Raw genomic sequence first — 17235 nt, forward strand, 5'->3', positions numbered from 1 at the left:
AAATTCTTTGATATCTAAATTTCAAAATTTGAAAATAAAGGTATGATTTAAATAGTGTGCATGGAAATCCACCAAATAGTATGTACAGAGATATAATTTCCCCCTTCTTTGTTTTTTAAGAAGTTAAAGTTTTAAAGTTTCACAATATCTAATCTTTTGAATTAATAACTTGTTGACAAAACATTTTAAATACTTGACTCAAAGGGGGCAGTGACTAATTGCACTTTCAATTGTTTCTCATAAGGAGCGGTTGTAACTAGAAAGCTTGAATGTTTATTAAGAGTCACATGTGCATAATTTATTTATTTATTTATTTATTAACTAGAAATAAGAGCATTTATTTGTAGCAAATTATTAAGTAAAAATCCTCAATAATTCACACTATTATGTAGAAACAAGTAGTAACTGAGGACACTAAAAGGAAAGAATTATACATGCACAATTTTCAAGAATACTAAAATATTATTTTAAATCTTAACTGTTATGAATATACAAAGAGTGAGGTTATATAGCCAATCTCCCTTATATGTACAACCTATAGACTGTCTGAGATATAAATCTAGCCTGGTATTTTTATAAAATGTCCAGGCAATCTAGAACAATTTAATAAATGTCTAAAAACCGCCTTCTTAAGAGGACAGCATTTTTTCTATGAGTTGTATATGCATAAGCAATTGTAAATTTGAGAATTAATAGCATTTGAGGGACGAACAATCTTAAGTAATTGTGAGTTCTGAGATATAGCATTGACTATTAATATATAAATTAAGGTTTGATTATTTAGCATTTTAATACACCATCTACAGCATACAACTAGATTATTTGTGCTGAAACGGGGAAATTTAAGAGAATAAGCATGTGATCTAATTCACATGTACTCATGTCTCATACAGGGGTTGTTATTAAACACAATAATTGGGATGTATGCATGTATGAATTTATAGAAGATATAAAAGCATGCATAAAAACAATTTTAACTTATATTTGGGATGTTGATTGTTAATCTATTTAAAATGATGGTATGCAATAGGTCAATTATTAATATTTTGTAATAACCAAATAGATTGCTGTATAGAACAAGGAACCTTTGTATAGGTCTTCTAAAAATACACAAATATACTCTACAATTCTTTATTAGTACCACAGTGGTTTAAGTAAGATGTTGAAACTGTGTTTTGAGGTGAAAGCCCCCTCGACCTTAGTTGTCTGCCCTCGGCCTTTCTCTCAGGCAGAAGAGGCTGAAGGCAGCCCAATTTATTGTAGTCCAGAAAACTTACTCTGGGTCTTAGTGAGAACAATATGGCTACTCAGGTCATGACACATGGAGGCTCATGGGGCAAACGTGAACTCAGCCCTCACCTGAGTTTGCTGTAAAGCTGCCAGCCTTTTGGTGGCTTTTTGTACCACTATTACTCAGGGAAACTGTGTGTCTCAAGGCCCCACCCCACAGCAGCCAGCAGCTAGTTGGGGCCATGTGGGCCAATGATTGGCTGGGAGGATGAGAAAAATGACTTTACAATAATGCTTTTTCTGGCCAAAGAATTGTTTTGGGCACAGCTAATATTTAATTACCAATGATTATAATTAATAACAATTGTAAAAGCTTTTTTAAATTTATTTTCTGCAAAACCTTTTGTAGAAAACTAAAACCCTAATAAAATGATACTGTCTCTGAATCTTTTGGGTGAGAGCAAGGATTTAAAGTAAACTTCCCTTGAGAAGCATAAGCTAGTAAAACATTTTCCACTTAGGAAACAATATACACTGAAAGATTAAAACAATTGGCTTCTTGTATAGAAGCAGAAATGATAAAAATTTCTTACATAATGTAGATTAATATTTAGCCATACAAGAGGAAAAATATTCTAGTTATTACAAACTCACTAGAAGCAAAACCTTTACAATCATTAAGATGCAAATGAGAGAGAAAAAGAAAAAAACCTTTGGATCTATAATAACTATATAAAAGGTAGGCAAAGCAGATTGTAATGCCTTGATAAATTTTATGGTCTGATTGACTCTTTATAAACTATGAATTTGAACTTCATTAAAACAGCATCAGGATAGATCTTTAAAGAATCACTAAGTTTCCTTTGCAACATTAACTTTGGGAAAGTAAAACGCAATTTCAAAACAATATATTACTTATAGAATTAATATTAGAAGCATTACTACACGATTTATTAATTATAGAATTAATATTAGAAGCATTACTATCATATTATGAAGTTTGGCTGCCAATTAATACCTATGAACACATGCAAGCTTTAATGCTTTATTAATGAGACATTGCTTTAAGTCTTATCTTTAATTCTACTTTCTAGGATAAGTATCACATTAATTATTATCTCAACTAGAAGTATCCTTAGAGACCCAGCCTCTTGGCCTGCCTTATATCACATGTTATAAGGACTTTAAACTTGAGTTATCAATTTTAAGGCTAACCATCTGTTACCAATGTAACAATTATTAATCTTAACTAATAACGTATGAGCTGATTGTGAAAACAGGCAGAGCCTATTAACAATTAAAAAAAATGAAGCAGTTACATTTAGACCAATCAGAGAACATTAGTTTTTCTAGCTACAATCATAAAATAAAAGCACTTTGTCATTTGCCAAACACATTAACCACAATTGCAGAGAACCCTCCAGGAAAAAAACAAACAAACAAACAAACAAAAAAACAAAACAAAAAAAACATTTATCAGCTTTTTTACCCTGAAACTAAGAGGCTGTAGACTCTTCTTTTTCCTATAAGGAACAGTATTTCTAGCAGGGGCCCTCCTACTGTGTTTCTCGTGGTTGAAGCATGTGGCCACTCCCGGCTTTGCAGATAAAGATTTTTTGTTTATTTGTTTGTTTGCTTTTGTTTTGTTTGTTTGTTTGTTTTTGTTTTGTTTGTTTGTTTGTTTTGTTTGTTTGTTTTGGCCATCTTTATTATCCAAAATAAAAGACAGAACATTCATTCATTCAAATTGGACACGAATATACATGAAATTGAACAAATGAACAGATTGGTGCAACAGACTTTAGACAAAGACACAAAAAGGGCAGAGTACTTCTGCTGTAAAGCCCAGAGAAAACACCCCTTACATTTCTCTCGCTTTTTGGGACATTTTCCTCCCGCATGATACAGTTTTTAACTGTGGCCACCCGCCTGATTATTAATTTCCTTTTAATAAAACCTTTCTTTTCTCACGCCTAAAAATGTAGCTTGTGGGAGCTACGGCTAAGTGCCTGTTATGTTCCTAGCCCCTGATAAAACTCACTGCTGAACCTAAGTGAATTAGCACGCAGGCTTAATGCTGTTTCAACTTAGTCCGTACCGACCTTCTCCAGTACGAATTTCCTTTACAAATTTTCTTCTTCCATGGAGCTCCAAACCAGCAGTGCTTCTTCCACATGTCCTCTGCCATCTCACAGTCCTGCAATGGGTTGCCAGATCTATTGCGACCAGCCAGCGGCTCACATGTCTGGGTTTTAGTCTGGAAAGGCATCTTGGACTCTGGAAGAGAAGTGGGGGGGACTAGGTGGCACTATAAAGATGGAACCAAGACAACCGGTCTGATCAAGGTTCGATTTTACTATTCCCAACACTCGGTTATGAAGCAGGGGAAGGGGCCCTTTCCCTCCAAATCATCCTGGAGTAAAGTTGCACGTAACCACTTGTTTGGCTCTGGAACAGGAAGGTGGCAGGCTCCAGCACTGGGAGTGGCAGAAGGATAGGGCAGCAGGCTCCACCCCAAGCTCTATTATTGCTAACAGTGAAGCCTGAGCTGGGGGGGGGGGGGGAGGTTACAATCTAGTAGCCCTGATTATGCCAAGATTGGGTTAAGCAGGAGTTGCAAGTTCTTATAGGAAGAAAGAATTTTAAAATAAGTGGAATGAGTTATAGATCCAAATTAGTCAAATCATAACACCTATTTCTATTACTAAAATTACTTTATGTAAGAAACAGACAGAAAATTGCTAGATATTTTATAAATTAATATAGAGTCTAAAGTAACTATTTGTCCTTAATTCTGTATGTTGACTTTCTGTTCCAGAAAAGATTGGTTTACCTGACAAATTATAAACTCACCAGAAGAATTTTCTGTAGGGCCAAGTTAGCAGAAAAGCTGAAGCTTGTATCAGATGAGGGTTATAAAAAAAATCATCCAGCCACAAATGACGTTGCTAGTGATCTAGAGATCCCAACCACTAAGCAGCCTCTGGACATCAGTGACTGGATTCCCTCACAAATTCACACTCACACACACACACACACACACACACACACACACACACACACACACACAAACAACACTATGCCCATGCACATACTTTTGTTTATTTATTCCTTATATAATCTCTCATACCACATATCAATAATCCTTATGATTTAGGCTAAAATTAGGATAATCTAAAAAACTGTAATATAAAGAATATGAATAGTTCTGATCATGGTGGAACATGTCTGTTGCATAGTATGTTGGAGACTGAAGTAGAAGGGTTGGGAGCTCAAGTCTAACCTAGGCTATAGCTACCTACGTTAACACAGTGGGAAGAAGAAGCATCAATATCAAAGTATGGTCATTTAAACATGGCCAATTACAGTCATTGATATAATATCAAGTATATTCCTTCCATGAACATACACTAACACCTGGTGTAGTAAAGGGCATTAAATGGGAAATAAAGAGTGAGAGTTATAGAATGAAGTTAACTGATGTAAACCAAATCCACTTTATTTTGTTTAAAGCCATAAAATGGAAATAGTAAAACCCAAGACCTCCTTGGAAATTGTTAAAATTGCATTAAAAAGCAACAATTTTCTCAACTACTTGGTTGAGAAACCACTGCTTGATTTTTCTTACCACGAAATAAATCATGAAGACAAAAGGAATAAAGAGCCAGTAAGTCTCCAGGAAACATATATAGGACTCCTCCTATGTGTGTTTTTAATTTATTACTTTAAATTCCAGAAATTATAAAAGGTGACAATTGAAAGATTTTAATAATTCAGCAGCAGAATGTTGAATAAATGATTAAAGACCTGAAATCTAAAAAGGACATATTTCCAGGATATTAGAAGAGACATGCTGTGCTATAGAAAAAGGAATGAATATTTTATATATCCAATTATTAATCAGGATTATTTTATGAGAAATATTATACTTTCAATAAAAAGGGGAAAAAATAAAAGAACAAGAAATGAATTAATTAATGAATAAAAAAACAAGTAAAGAGTTTTGTTAGTTTGTTTAAAGTTTAAATAATTATGAGTTAAGAAAAATAATAGATCCTGAGGAAGGATTTTAGGTTTTGTCTATGCTTTTGATTTGTCTATTTAACAAATTTACTTAAACTGGTTTTCAGGTGTATCTATTAATATATAAATATACTGTAAATTTATTAAGCAGAATGTAGTTATATAATGTAATAATGACAACTACATTCTAGTTTTGATTATTACACATACATGAAAGCTGAAGTGGAATATCCAGAATATTCTTTGTATTGAAACCTGCATTATTCTTATGACTAAACTAAATGGAAGTACAAGTTAGGTGAGGGAGACACTGAGATATAGGGAGAGAAAGTTTACAAATTTGCCATTCTGGAGCACGGCCCATTGTCTATACATCAGTTTGTTAGGCAGCTCTGAATAACATGAGGCATAATTCCAACACATTGAAGAGCCTCACCATTAAAATAAAATGTCCATGGACTCTTACATGAAAAACAAAAATGGGATAAGCAGTTTCCTTTGTGAGAGTATGAATAGAAATTAATGGTGAAATAAATGTATATAGGTCAGCGACAGCTGACCCTAGGCAATGATCACTTGAGTAATATTGATAGGTCTAAGAGTTGACAAATAGGTATCTACATTGCATCTTTTTGTTAGCACCACTAATACAAACTAATCACTCTTCATAGAATCTGCCTGATTATATGATGAAGTGATCACAGTTAGACCCTAGGTGTAGCTATCATGGAATTCTTTGAAAATAGATATAAAATGGCTATCAATCATGAAATGTATATATCTCTGTATGTTGTTAGGCAATTAAGTGACCTCCACTAAAACTGAAGCAAACAGGTTTTAGGGGGAAAGAGTGAGCCTAGAAAAGCACATAAATATATGAATGTAGAAAGTAAAATATAGAGAAGATAAGCTATAATAGAACAAGGAATTTGGGACAAATGAAGGCAATGGAATACATGTAACATAAAAACAGACAATTTAAAGGAAAGGAACCAGATATTACTATTATTATGCTAAGGAAACATAATAATAAAATGACTTCCAATGACACAATTGCTATATTGGTAAATCAGTGTATCACCCAGCCTCTATCAGAGAAGTTTCCTCTTATAGTAGATGGCAATTAAAAAAGAATCCTACAATTTAACATTGTGCAGAGTGAGAGACTTTGGAACACTCAGCATTAAATGGAATGTGTTTATTAAACTGCTCCCCGTAAGGCTTAGCATCTGTCCTGAAGAAGAATCAGAAAAGTTTTAAGAGCCATAGATGGTAAATGATGCTAAGAAAAATCACCATTCAGAAACAATAGAGCTGATATACAACTGAAGTCACAGAGAGTATGAGAGCAAGTCACCACCTATACATGTTCAATTTGGACTAAATCCCATAATGGCAAAGTAGAAGAAGACACAAAATTGTCCCTAACAAAGACACTATTTCCTACTGATACCTGATGCGAAAGGGAAAATTTGTTTGAAATTTTTCCCAGAGGAGTGTCACTGAGTATTTTAACTATACAACAGGATAAGCCCCATTCCTATGAGAAGTTAGACAACACAACATGTATTCCATGGGTTTTTGTATACCTTTTTTTGTGTTGGTATTTTATTTGTTTACTGTTCATTTTGTTTTTTGTTATTTTGTTGTTTTTTGAGAAAGAGAGAAAAATGGGGGAGAACATGCATTTGAGTGGGTAGAGAGGCAAGGAAGTTCTAGGAGGAGTTAGAGACAAGAAAGAATATGCTCCAAACACATTTTTATGAAAATTATTTAAAAACAAAAGAAAACAAATCAGAAGAACGGGAGGAGGCTCCCAAGAGGGCTGGGGGTGGGTGTTTGGGAGAACTGTGTGTATCAAAAGACTGCAATGCATAACTTACTCCTCAAGTAAATAAGTTTAACTGAGAAGAAGAAAAAAATATGTTTTCTTATTCAGTGTTTGTACAAGCTGAGGACATTTAAAGAGACAATCTCAGAAATTCATCCTAAATCTGTTATTATTCATAAATCCATTGTATGTGCCTAACATCGTAACCATCCTTAAAGTCACTGTTAGTGCCAATAATTGGGACCTCTCATAAAGCTACTGATATTTATAAGTAGGCAAGCTAGCAGCTCTCAGGTGAATTCAAGATGAGCATTTGTTGTCAGAATCACTCAAATTCTCTCTCTTTTTCCACCTTTCACAGAATGATTTGTTTCAGAGACTCATCATCATATGAGGGTTATTTACAAATCTGGTCACAATACAAAGTTCATTACTATAGCACTTCTTCTGAAGACAGTTTGAATCTATTTCTAAATTGTTCTTGAAAAATATTTATCATCATGAAATAAATCAAGTCAAGGAGCTAATAATAGTAAATTGATACAGAAAATAATTGTGTAATATAAAAATCATTTCTTTAACCCAGAATAATTTCAATGTTCATTTTCTTACTAGGTTGCAAAGTTTTAAAATATTTGTTAGTAATTATTCTTCATAGTCTCATTTTTGCTAATTATGAATGAACAAAATTTGGAACAGTTGAGAAACTAATTGTTCCTCTTGATGATAAAGTGAGTTAAATAGTTGTACAGTGTTTTAACATTCTGTTAATAAAGCAAATTAATTGTGTTTTTGTCCTTAAAATGACATCTGACACCAAACCTTCTTTATGGCAGTCTTCATCTCTTTATTTCTTAGAGTATATATGAGGGGGTTGAACATAGGAGCAATGATAGTGTAAAACAGTGCAAAGATTTTGTCTTCAGGGAAAGTGGTAGGAGGTCTAAGGTAGGCAAAGATGGTAGATCCAAAGAATAAAATAACAACAGAGATGTGGGACCCACAGGTTGAAAGAGCTTTGCGTCTCCCTTCTGCTGAGTAATTCCTTAATGTGAACAGTATAACTACATATGAACCAAACAAGAGAACAAAGATAACAGAGGCAACCATTCCTGAATTGGCAACCATGAGGACACCAATGATGTAGGTATCAGTGCAAGCAATTTTCAGCAAAGGGAAAACATCACAGAAGTAGTGGTCTATTTCATTGGGTCCACAGAAGGGCAAACAGACTAGCATCATAACCTGGGGAAAGGAGTGGGCAACACCACCAACCCAGGAAGCCCAGATAAAAACATGGCATCTGTTTCTGCTCATGATGACCATGTAGTGGAGAGGCTTGCAGATGGCCACACAGCGGTCAAAAGCCATGACTGTCAGGATTAAGGTTTCAATCATTCCAAAGAAGTGCATGGCAAAGACCTGTAGCATGCAGTCTGTATATGAGATAGTTTTTCTTTCGGCTAGCAGATCCCCAATCAATTTGGGTGTCACACAGGAGGTATAGCAGATGTCCATAGATGCTAAATGACTGAGGAAATAGTACATAGGTTGGTTGAACAGAGAACTGCACCTAATTGAGAAAAGGATCAGGAGATTCCAAGACAAGATGGTAAAGTAGCAGAATAAGAAGAACATGAAGCAAAATACTTCAGTGTTCTGCTTGGAAGATAGCCCCATAAGAAGAAATTCTGATATGTTCCTCTGGCATTCCATTTATTATTGTCTATACAAGGATAATTGAATATCTATGGGAAAAAGATTTAGATAAATTATTTTCAATGTAATCACAACTATGTAAGCATTGTAAACAAATATTGGAAACTATTATAAAATACACTAGTTGATAATTTATAAGTCAGTATAAATTCCTTGGTATTTGAAAATTGGATTTTTCTGTTTCAAATAGTTAATTATTTATTATCCCTATTAATATATCTTAATAGTAATATCAAGAAAATCTTTTATTTGTTAAAATATAAATTATCATTACAATTTTCCAATAAAAAGTAAATGTGCTTCTTTTGTGTGCCAAATTTTGAAACAGGAAAATAATATAATATAATGTGGAGAATACATCTTATTTATGCTTTCAGTTGCACATTTTATTCAAAACAGTTATGTATCTTAGTAGGATTTTATGTCTCTCTGACATAAAATAGAGTAGCAAACTCAATTTCTCTATAGGAAAATATTTGTGACTTTTAAAATTTTTAAAATGAGAATTATATGACTGATGAGAAATATTCCATCAAATAAGATGGTTGAAAGTTAAATGAGAATCACTTATTTAAGTTTATAACATATACTATGTGGGTTAGGTTCTGAAGATAATTAAGTAGGTAAAAATATAGTAACTTTTTTATTTTGGAGATTTTGAAAAGAAAGAAAAATTGTTTGCATTTCCCATCTTCACATTAGTATAAAAGATTATTTTAGGCAAATACAGATTCATTAACAGTGTATAAACACGTCAGGAAAAATTCCTGTAATTCACAGATAATTTGAAGCCTGCAAGCGTATGTATAGCCAACAAATTTGAAGATATTATATAATCAAATATATTCTTTGTAGTGAAAATATTAGTTTGTATTTGTTTCAGAACGTATCTATACATTTACATATATTATTCTCTGAAGCTACACTATCAAGTTCTATTATTAAGCTATTAGACCAAGAGAAATGCAAGAACCAAATACTTCCCCTCTCTCTTTGTTAGTAAAAGTTAAATGATTGCCAGAAGGAATTTCTACATGAACCTCACTCCTAATTTAGGAACCACACCCTATGCAAATCTTACCCTTCATTGCAAGCCATGTTTAGGGTATTGAGCCTTAATTTTCTTATTTTATAATTTTAGTAAATGTGACCTCTGTGACTACTTGAGGCTTTAAATATATAGATAGAACTTTAGAGATAATTATAAATTATATTTACTCAAAATTTTAATTTTAGATGTTTTTTATTATATTAACAAAAGAATTCTTAAATGTCTCATGTTTTAAGAATATCTTCCTAATTCTTTGTCTCCCATTTAATCAGTGAAATATCAGAACTTAGCCTAAGAAAGTGTACAATAAATAGCACCATCACAAAACATAGTAAATGTTTCATTTCTTTAAATAAATTAGATCAGTTGTATATTTGAAATGTATGCTTTATTTCTAGAGAAAATTTGTTCCAAAAAGGGAATCAAGTACAAAAATCTAGCAATTAAAGAAACTTACAAATAAAAACAGGCTCAAAGCTCATTGGTTCAAATTTTGATAACACTTGAATTAACAACTTAAAAATAACAAGTTAGCATTGAATACCTAGAAGAGAGCAGTATGAACATTATCTGCACATGACTTATGGATGATTTTCTGATTAGTGTCTAACACTCCTCATCACACAATTACCCATCTTGGTAGCTCATCTTGCTGATTTTTCTTACCATGAACACCTGAAATGAAACAGAAGACTATAAATCAGACCTGACAAATTTAACAAATCAAAACATTTTCAAGATTACATTTCTCTTTTCTATATGGAAAATTCTAAATACTATTTGAGAATAATAAGATTAAAAAATCTATGGATTTACACTGCTATATTCCTTCAGTAGATAAGTTGTCCTTCATCTTGAAAGCTATTCATTCTTCACATTTAGTCTACAAAAGATTGATGAGAACATTTCAAAAGTACAATTTATAGATATATTCAAAGCTAAATATTCACAGATACATAGCAAATTCTAAAAAGACAATAACCAAGTACAAACAAAAGAAATCATAACATCGTTTCATTTGAATGTAGGACTACCTCTTCCCTTAAAAGCTTTCTGTAAGTGATGTTTACTGCACAGAATTTTCAGCTGTCAGCATTTGTAATCTTCACTCTCAAGCATCTTTTGAATATTGAAGCTACAATTTACTTTTCTCTTTTGTAGTAGCTACTCTCTGAGCATGATGTCTCCAGAGGGCAATAGTATTGTTGAGATCCAGTGATCCTCAAGGACCTCAAAGAAATTTCCTTCTTGGAAGAACATGAAGAACACTTAAGTATCTTTAAATGAACATTGGAGTTTTAGTTTTGGGGGGAGGGTCTTGATTCTGGATATGAGACATAAATGGAATTGCGTGTGTGGATGTATGTGTGTGTGTGTGTGTGTGTGTGTATGTGTGTGTGAGAGAGAGACAGAGACAGAGACAGACAGAGACAGAGACAGAGAGAGACAGAGACAGAGACAGAGAGACAGATAAAATCTTCAGAGTCTCATCAAAGAACATCATGAAAGGAAACAGAGACAGTCTCTTATAAGTTCTGTGGTTTGCATCTGAATATTTTTGGTCAGCTGTCACAGAACAGTAATGAACTTTTCCATCTTCTTTTGCTGAATATTTAGTGTTGAGATTTGGAAAGGAACAGAGAAATAAATGTTACAATTCATATTAATTGCTACTCCCACTGATAATTAAGACTAGCAAAATAATCTTTGAAATGTGGTAGATGATGAAAGAAGTCAATAAATTGTGTGTATGTGTATGTGTGTCTTTTTCAGTGTCTTGTCTCTATGTGTGTGGTTGTTACAGTTCCAGTATGAAGTGTCCACAATAGGCTCATTGTTGAAGATATGGCCGCAATTTGATGGTACTATTAGGGGGTTATGGAGTTCTTGTCTTGGAATACTTTTGTTTTGTGGTTTTTTGCTTTTTTCTAAATTAAAAAGCTTATTTATTTAGAAACAATAAAATATTTAAGAATTATGACACATTGTGATGGGGAGCAAGTTTCTCAGTGTTTTCAGATTCCTGGCTTGGAATTTTTTGAGAGTTGGGAAGAATAATTCAATATTCCTAGGAATTTTTTTATTATAAATATTATATAAATGACATTATTTATTTACATTTCAAATACTTTCCCCCTTACTGGTTTCCCCACCACAAACCCCCTATCCCATTCACCCTCCTCTCTGCTTTTAAGAAGGTTCTCCACCACCTACCCACCCACTCCCACCTCACCACCCTAGCATCCACCTACTCTGGGGAATTAAGTCTCCACAGGACCAAGGGTCTACCCTCCCAGTGATCCTAGATAAGGCAGTCCTCTGTTGCATATGCAGCTGGAGCCATGGATCCCTTCATGTGCATACTGGCTGGTGGTTTAGTCCCTGAGAGCTCTGGGGGATAATGTTGGTTGATATTGTTGTTCTTTCTATAGGGTTGCGAATCACTTCAGCTCCTTCAGTCTTTTCTCTAAGTCCTCCAATGCTCAGTCCAATGGTTGGCTGTGAGCAACTACCTCTGTATTTGTCAGGGTCTGGCAGAGCTTCTCAGAAGACAGCTATATCAGGCTCCTATCAGCATGCACTTCTTGACATCTACAATAGTGTCTGCATTTGGTGACTGTATATGGTATGGTTCCCTAGGTGGTGTAGTCTCTGCATCCCTTTCCTTCAGTCTCTGTTTCATACTTTGTCTCCATATTTACTCCTGTGAGTATTTTGTTCCCTCTTCTAAGAAAGACCAAAGCACCCACACTTTGTTTTTCCTTCTTCTTGAGATTCATGTGGTCTGTGAATTGTATATTGGATATTCTGAGATTTTGGTCTAATATCCACTTACCAGTGAGTGCATACCATGTGTGTTCTTTTGTGACTATGTTACCTCACTCAGGATAATATTTTCTAGTTCCATCCATTTGCCTAAAAAATTCATGAAGTTATTGTTTTTAATAGCCGAGTAGTACTACATTGTGTAAATGTATCTTATTTTCTGTATATATTCCTCTGTTGAAGGACATTTTCAACATCCTTTCCAGCTTCTTGCTATTATAAATAAGGGTGCTATGACTATAGTGAGCATGTGTCCTTGATATATATTGGAGCATCTTACAGACCATATGCAGCCCAAGAAGAAGGAAGACCAAAGTGTGCATGCTTCAGTCCTACTTAGAAAGGAGAACAAAATAATCACCAAAGATAGAAGGAGGGAAGGATCTGGGAGGGAGAGAGGAAGGGGAAGGGAAAAAAAGCAACAGAATCAGGTATGGGAGGAGACAGGAGAATTGAGACAGGAGGGTCAGAAAATTGAACTGAGGTGTGTAGCAGTGGGGAATGTAGAACTGGAGGTAGCCACTAGAAAGTTCCAGATGCAAGAGCTACTAAGGAGCCAACTGTGCTCCATCAGATAGCTTTAATTTAATAGCTACATAGACAGCCAGTTTAAGATTAGTAGATAACAAAACAAAATCAATGCTCATGACATTGGAAATCAGTATGGTGGTTCCTCAGAAAATTGGACATAGTACTACCAGAGGATACAGCAATACCTCTCCTGGGCATATATCCAGAAGATGTCCCAACCGGTCAGAAGGACACATGCTCCACTATGTTCATAGCAGCCATATTTATAATAGCCAGCAGCTGGAAAGAACCCAGATGCCCCTCACCAGAGGAATGGATACAGAAAATGTGGTACATTTACACAATGGAGTGCTACTCAGCTATTAAAAAGAATGAATTTATGAAATTCCTAGGCAAATGAACGGACCTGGAGGGCATCATCCTGAGTGAGGTAAACCAATCACAAAAGAACTCACACAATATGTACCTCACTGATAAGTGGATATTAACTCAGAAACTTAGAATACCCAAGATATAAGATACAATTTGCTAAACACATGAAACTGAAGAAGAACGAAGGCCAAAGTGTGGACACTTTGCCCCTTCTTAGAATTGGGAACAAAACACCCATGGAAAGATTTACAGAGACAAAGTTTGGACCTGAGACAAAAGGACGGACTATCTAGAGACTGCCATATCCGGGGATCCATCCCATAATCAGCCTCCAAACGCTGACACCATTGCATACACTAGCAAGATTTTGCTGAAAGGACCCTAATATAGCTGTCTCTTGAGAGACTATGCCGTGGCCTAGCAAACACAGAAGTGGATGCTCACAGTTAGCTATTGGATGGATCACAGGGCCCCAATGGAGGAGCTAGAGAAAGTACCCAAGGAGCTAAAAGGGTCTGCAACCCTATAGGTGGAATAACAATATGAACTAAGCAGTACCCCCCGGAGCTCGTGTCTCTAGCTGCATATGTATCAGAAGATGGACTAGTCGGCCATCAGAGGAAAGAGAGGCACATTGGTCAAACTTTATATGCCTCAATATAGGGTAATGCCAGGGCCAAGAAGTGGGAGTGGGGGGGGGAGGGTATGGGGGACTTTTAGGATAGCACTGGAAATGTAAATGAAGAAAATACCTAATTAAAAAATAAGAGAAAACAAAGAGTTATGAGTCTTTACAAATTCTGTTACTGAAAAAAGCAGTTATATAGTCAAAAACATATTTTAAAAGAAGAGAGCAAATATCTAGTAGCTCTGATTATGCCAAGATCAGGTGAAGCAGGAGTTAAAAGGTACAAAGAATATCTAGATTTTTTCTCATATTTCACAAATATGTTGTAGATGCCTTCAGTATATACATATATTTTTATTGTTGTTTCATACAACAAATGTTTATTTTCTGAATATATCCTATGGCTATTGCTAGTGAGCATGTAATCTCTTCTCTTTGTCATCTTGATTCTGGGAACCCAGTCTGTCAACAACACATCTAGCTTCAAAAGTCAAGCTATATCTGGAATTATACCTGTTTCTTTATCTGATTCTCCCAAGTGCAGTATACATATACAGCTTCACCAGGTAATTTAATTTAAATCAGAAACTTTCCTGAATGTAAATAATTTTAATAATCTATTAAATTGGAGACTTATCAAAGTATTGATTTGAATATTTGTCTTTGTAAATCTGAAGCCTGTGTCATTATTTCATTTCATTTCCTGCTTTGTTCCTAGGTAAACCTGACCTCATGTAAATCATGTATTAGTAGTCTTTAAATATTTTTATTTGGTCCAATGACATTTTAGATTGTTTTTTATTATTATGGATATAGAATTTAAGAGTATATAAATTTTATAGTGCAGCACAGGACATTACCCAATAGTTGAAGCATAGAAGAAATATAAAAGTAATTAAAGAAAGAAAAATAATATTGACATATACATTTGTATATTTTAAAAATATTTTTATCTTACATCATTTCTGTGGTCATTCACAACAATTTTAGATAACATAAATAAGCTCTTACTATTTTCCTCATCCTTGTAAGAAATACATATAGCAATAACAGGTTGTTAACAGGCATTACAGATCACGTTAGGCACAATGTTTGTATGCACTAGTAAGGATGCAATCACATTTTAAGTAATGTATGTGTAAGGCAAACTTTCTAAGATGGAATAGTTATTATTTACCACATGAATCCATCATCAGGATGCCTAAACCCTCAGAGGATGATTTGAGAGCACTTGTGCAGCAGGTGTGAGATTTCTCATTCGTTTTTAAGAACTTAAAGAAGTTTGGAACAACTTCTTCATATTAGTACTTAGTAAAGGATAATATAATAAGACTCCATAGTAAGAAATAAAATCAAGGAAAATCTATGAAGCTGCTAAACTGAAGATAAAACAAACTGACCAAATTCTAGCTCTTTAAATATAAATTAAATTTAATTTATAGCCTAGTAGTGGAAATACACTAATTTTTCCAAAACTTAGCTACATTGGATTTTAAAATATTTCATTTTATCATATATAAACTATAGTTAAAGTACCTGGAGTAAAATAAAAATATCTTTTATGCTTTTGTCCACTTAATTCTTTTTATTCCAATTTCAAACTCTTAATATCTATAATATTTATTTCTTAAACTACTAAATTCATCTCATCAACATAACATATTAGTATAAAATATATTTAATTATTCATAGTAAGTTAATATACTTTACTATCCATGTGTCTAATTTGTATATGGGTATATATGGGTGTGGTCCTGGGAACTGGATCAATGGCTTTGATCATACTAGTAAATTATTCCACTTTAGTTATATCTCCGACCATAATGGTAACATTTTTATAATTAGAACCTTACTAAGAAATATATCTACAGCTCTAGATTCAAACAGTAGATCTAAAACTCAATCATGTTACATATATTGAAATCTCAAATAAGGCTCAGAGTTTGCCTGCCATGCAAAAAGCTTATTCCTTGCATTCCTTCCATAGTCTAAATTTCAATATGACTTGACAGCATTATTGGACAGAATAGTCAGTAAGTTATATGGCAAATGTCCCCTACAATAAGAAGGAAGATGCAGGGGAAACAATATTTCTGTGACAACATTTCCTGGGTAATTGCCTCTGTAGTTGCTATGTTACTGTACAAGTTCTGTTAAGTTACTCATTTAGCAAGAGCTTCAGGAGTGAGTGCAAAGGGGCATGGCCTTTGTCCCTCTGGGAACTGGACATTTGTGCATATCACCATATACCTATAAATATTTTGTGGAAATAAAAGATGTTTATTTCTCATATATTCCTAGGAAAGAGACACAGAGAGAAAGAGACACAGAGAGAGAGAGAGACACAGAGAGAGACAGAGAGAGAGACAGAAAGACAGAGACAGAGAGAGAGACAGAAAGACAGAGACAGAGAGAGACAGAGAAAGAGAGGGAGGGAGGGAGAGAGAGAGACAGAGAGAGAGAGGGAGAGAGAGAGAGAGAGAGAGAGGGAGAGAGAGAGAGAGAGAGAGAGAGAGAGAGAGAGAGAGAGAGAGAGAGAGAGAGAGAGAGAGAGATCGTTTTAGTCCTTCATGGTAGACTCTAACTCTGTTCTTCTACAGGATTGTAGAGTTTCTCCTCTGTCCATAGTTTCTACACCTGAAAGCCAGAGTAGATGAGTACAAAATAAAACTTAAACTGTGAAGACTTGAGTCTCCAATTTATATGGTGCAGATTATTTTGTACATGATTCATCATCAGAGTAAATCAAAACAGAAAGAGTAAATTACGAGCAATGTATTGGAAACGGTCTTTATCTCCCAAAGAAAAGGTAAGTTTTAAAATCTAATTAAACTATTTATCTTTTCTCCTATTTACAATCATCTTATCTTCATTTTAACTCCTGTAAAACCTAAATGAACAGTCACATTTTATCCATTGATGAGAAGGTGTTAATAGTGTTTCTTTATCGTATACTATTCTCTGAGAGACTGGACTTTGCAGATTTATTTGTAAAGTGTGCAGTCACGATAAGAATATGTGTGG

The 17235-nt window shown here is 34.2% G+C and overlaps 1 protein-coding gene across 1 annotated transcript; it reads right to left on the minus strand.

Annotated features, from left to right (window-relative positions):
* Nucleotides 1–7882: 7882 nt before the first annotated feature.
* Olfr1182 (olfactory receptor 1182) lies at nucleotides 7883–10985 on the minus strand. The gene is made up of 3 exons (NM_001011535.2): nucleotides 10889–10985; nucleotides 10399–10529; nucleotides 7883–8832 (listed from the first exon to the last, which is right to left on the minus strand). The coding sequence occupies exon 3, from the start codon at nucleotides 8798–8800 to the stop codon at nucleotides 7883–7885; it is 918 nt and encodes a 305-aa protein (NP_001011535.1). The 5' UTR covers nucleotides 8801–8832; nucleotides 10399–10529; nucleotides 10889–10985.
* Between the last annotated feature and the right edge of the window lie 6250 nt (nucleotides 10986–17235).

This window comes from Mus musculus, chromosome 2, assembly GCF_000001635.26.
Source record: "Mus musculus strain C57BL/6J chromosome 2, GRCm38.p6 C57BL/6J".
Taxonomy (NCBI): Eukaryota; Metazoa; Chordata; class Mammalia; order Rodentia; family Muridae; genus Mus; species Mus musculus.

Excerpts from the sequence above, each read along its gene's own strand:
- Olfr1182 (NM_001011535.2), bottom strand. The coding sequence starts at position 8,800 with ATGGAATGCCAGAGGAACATATCAGAATTTCTTCTTATGGGGCTATCT.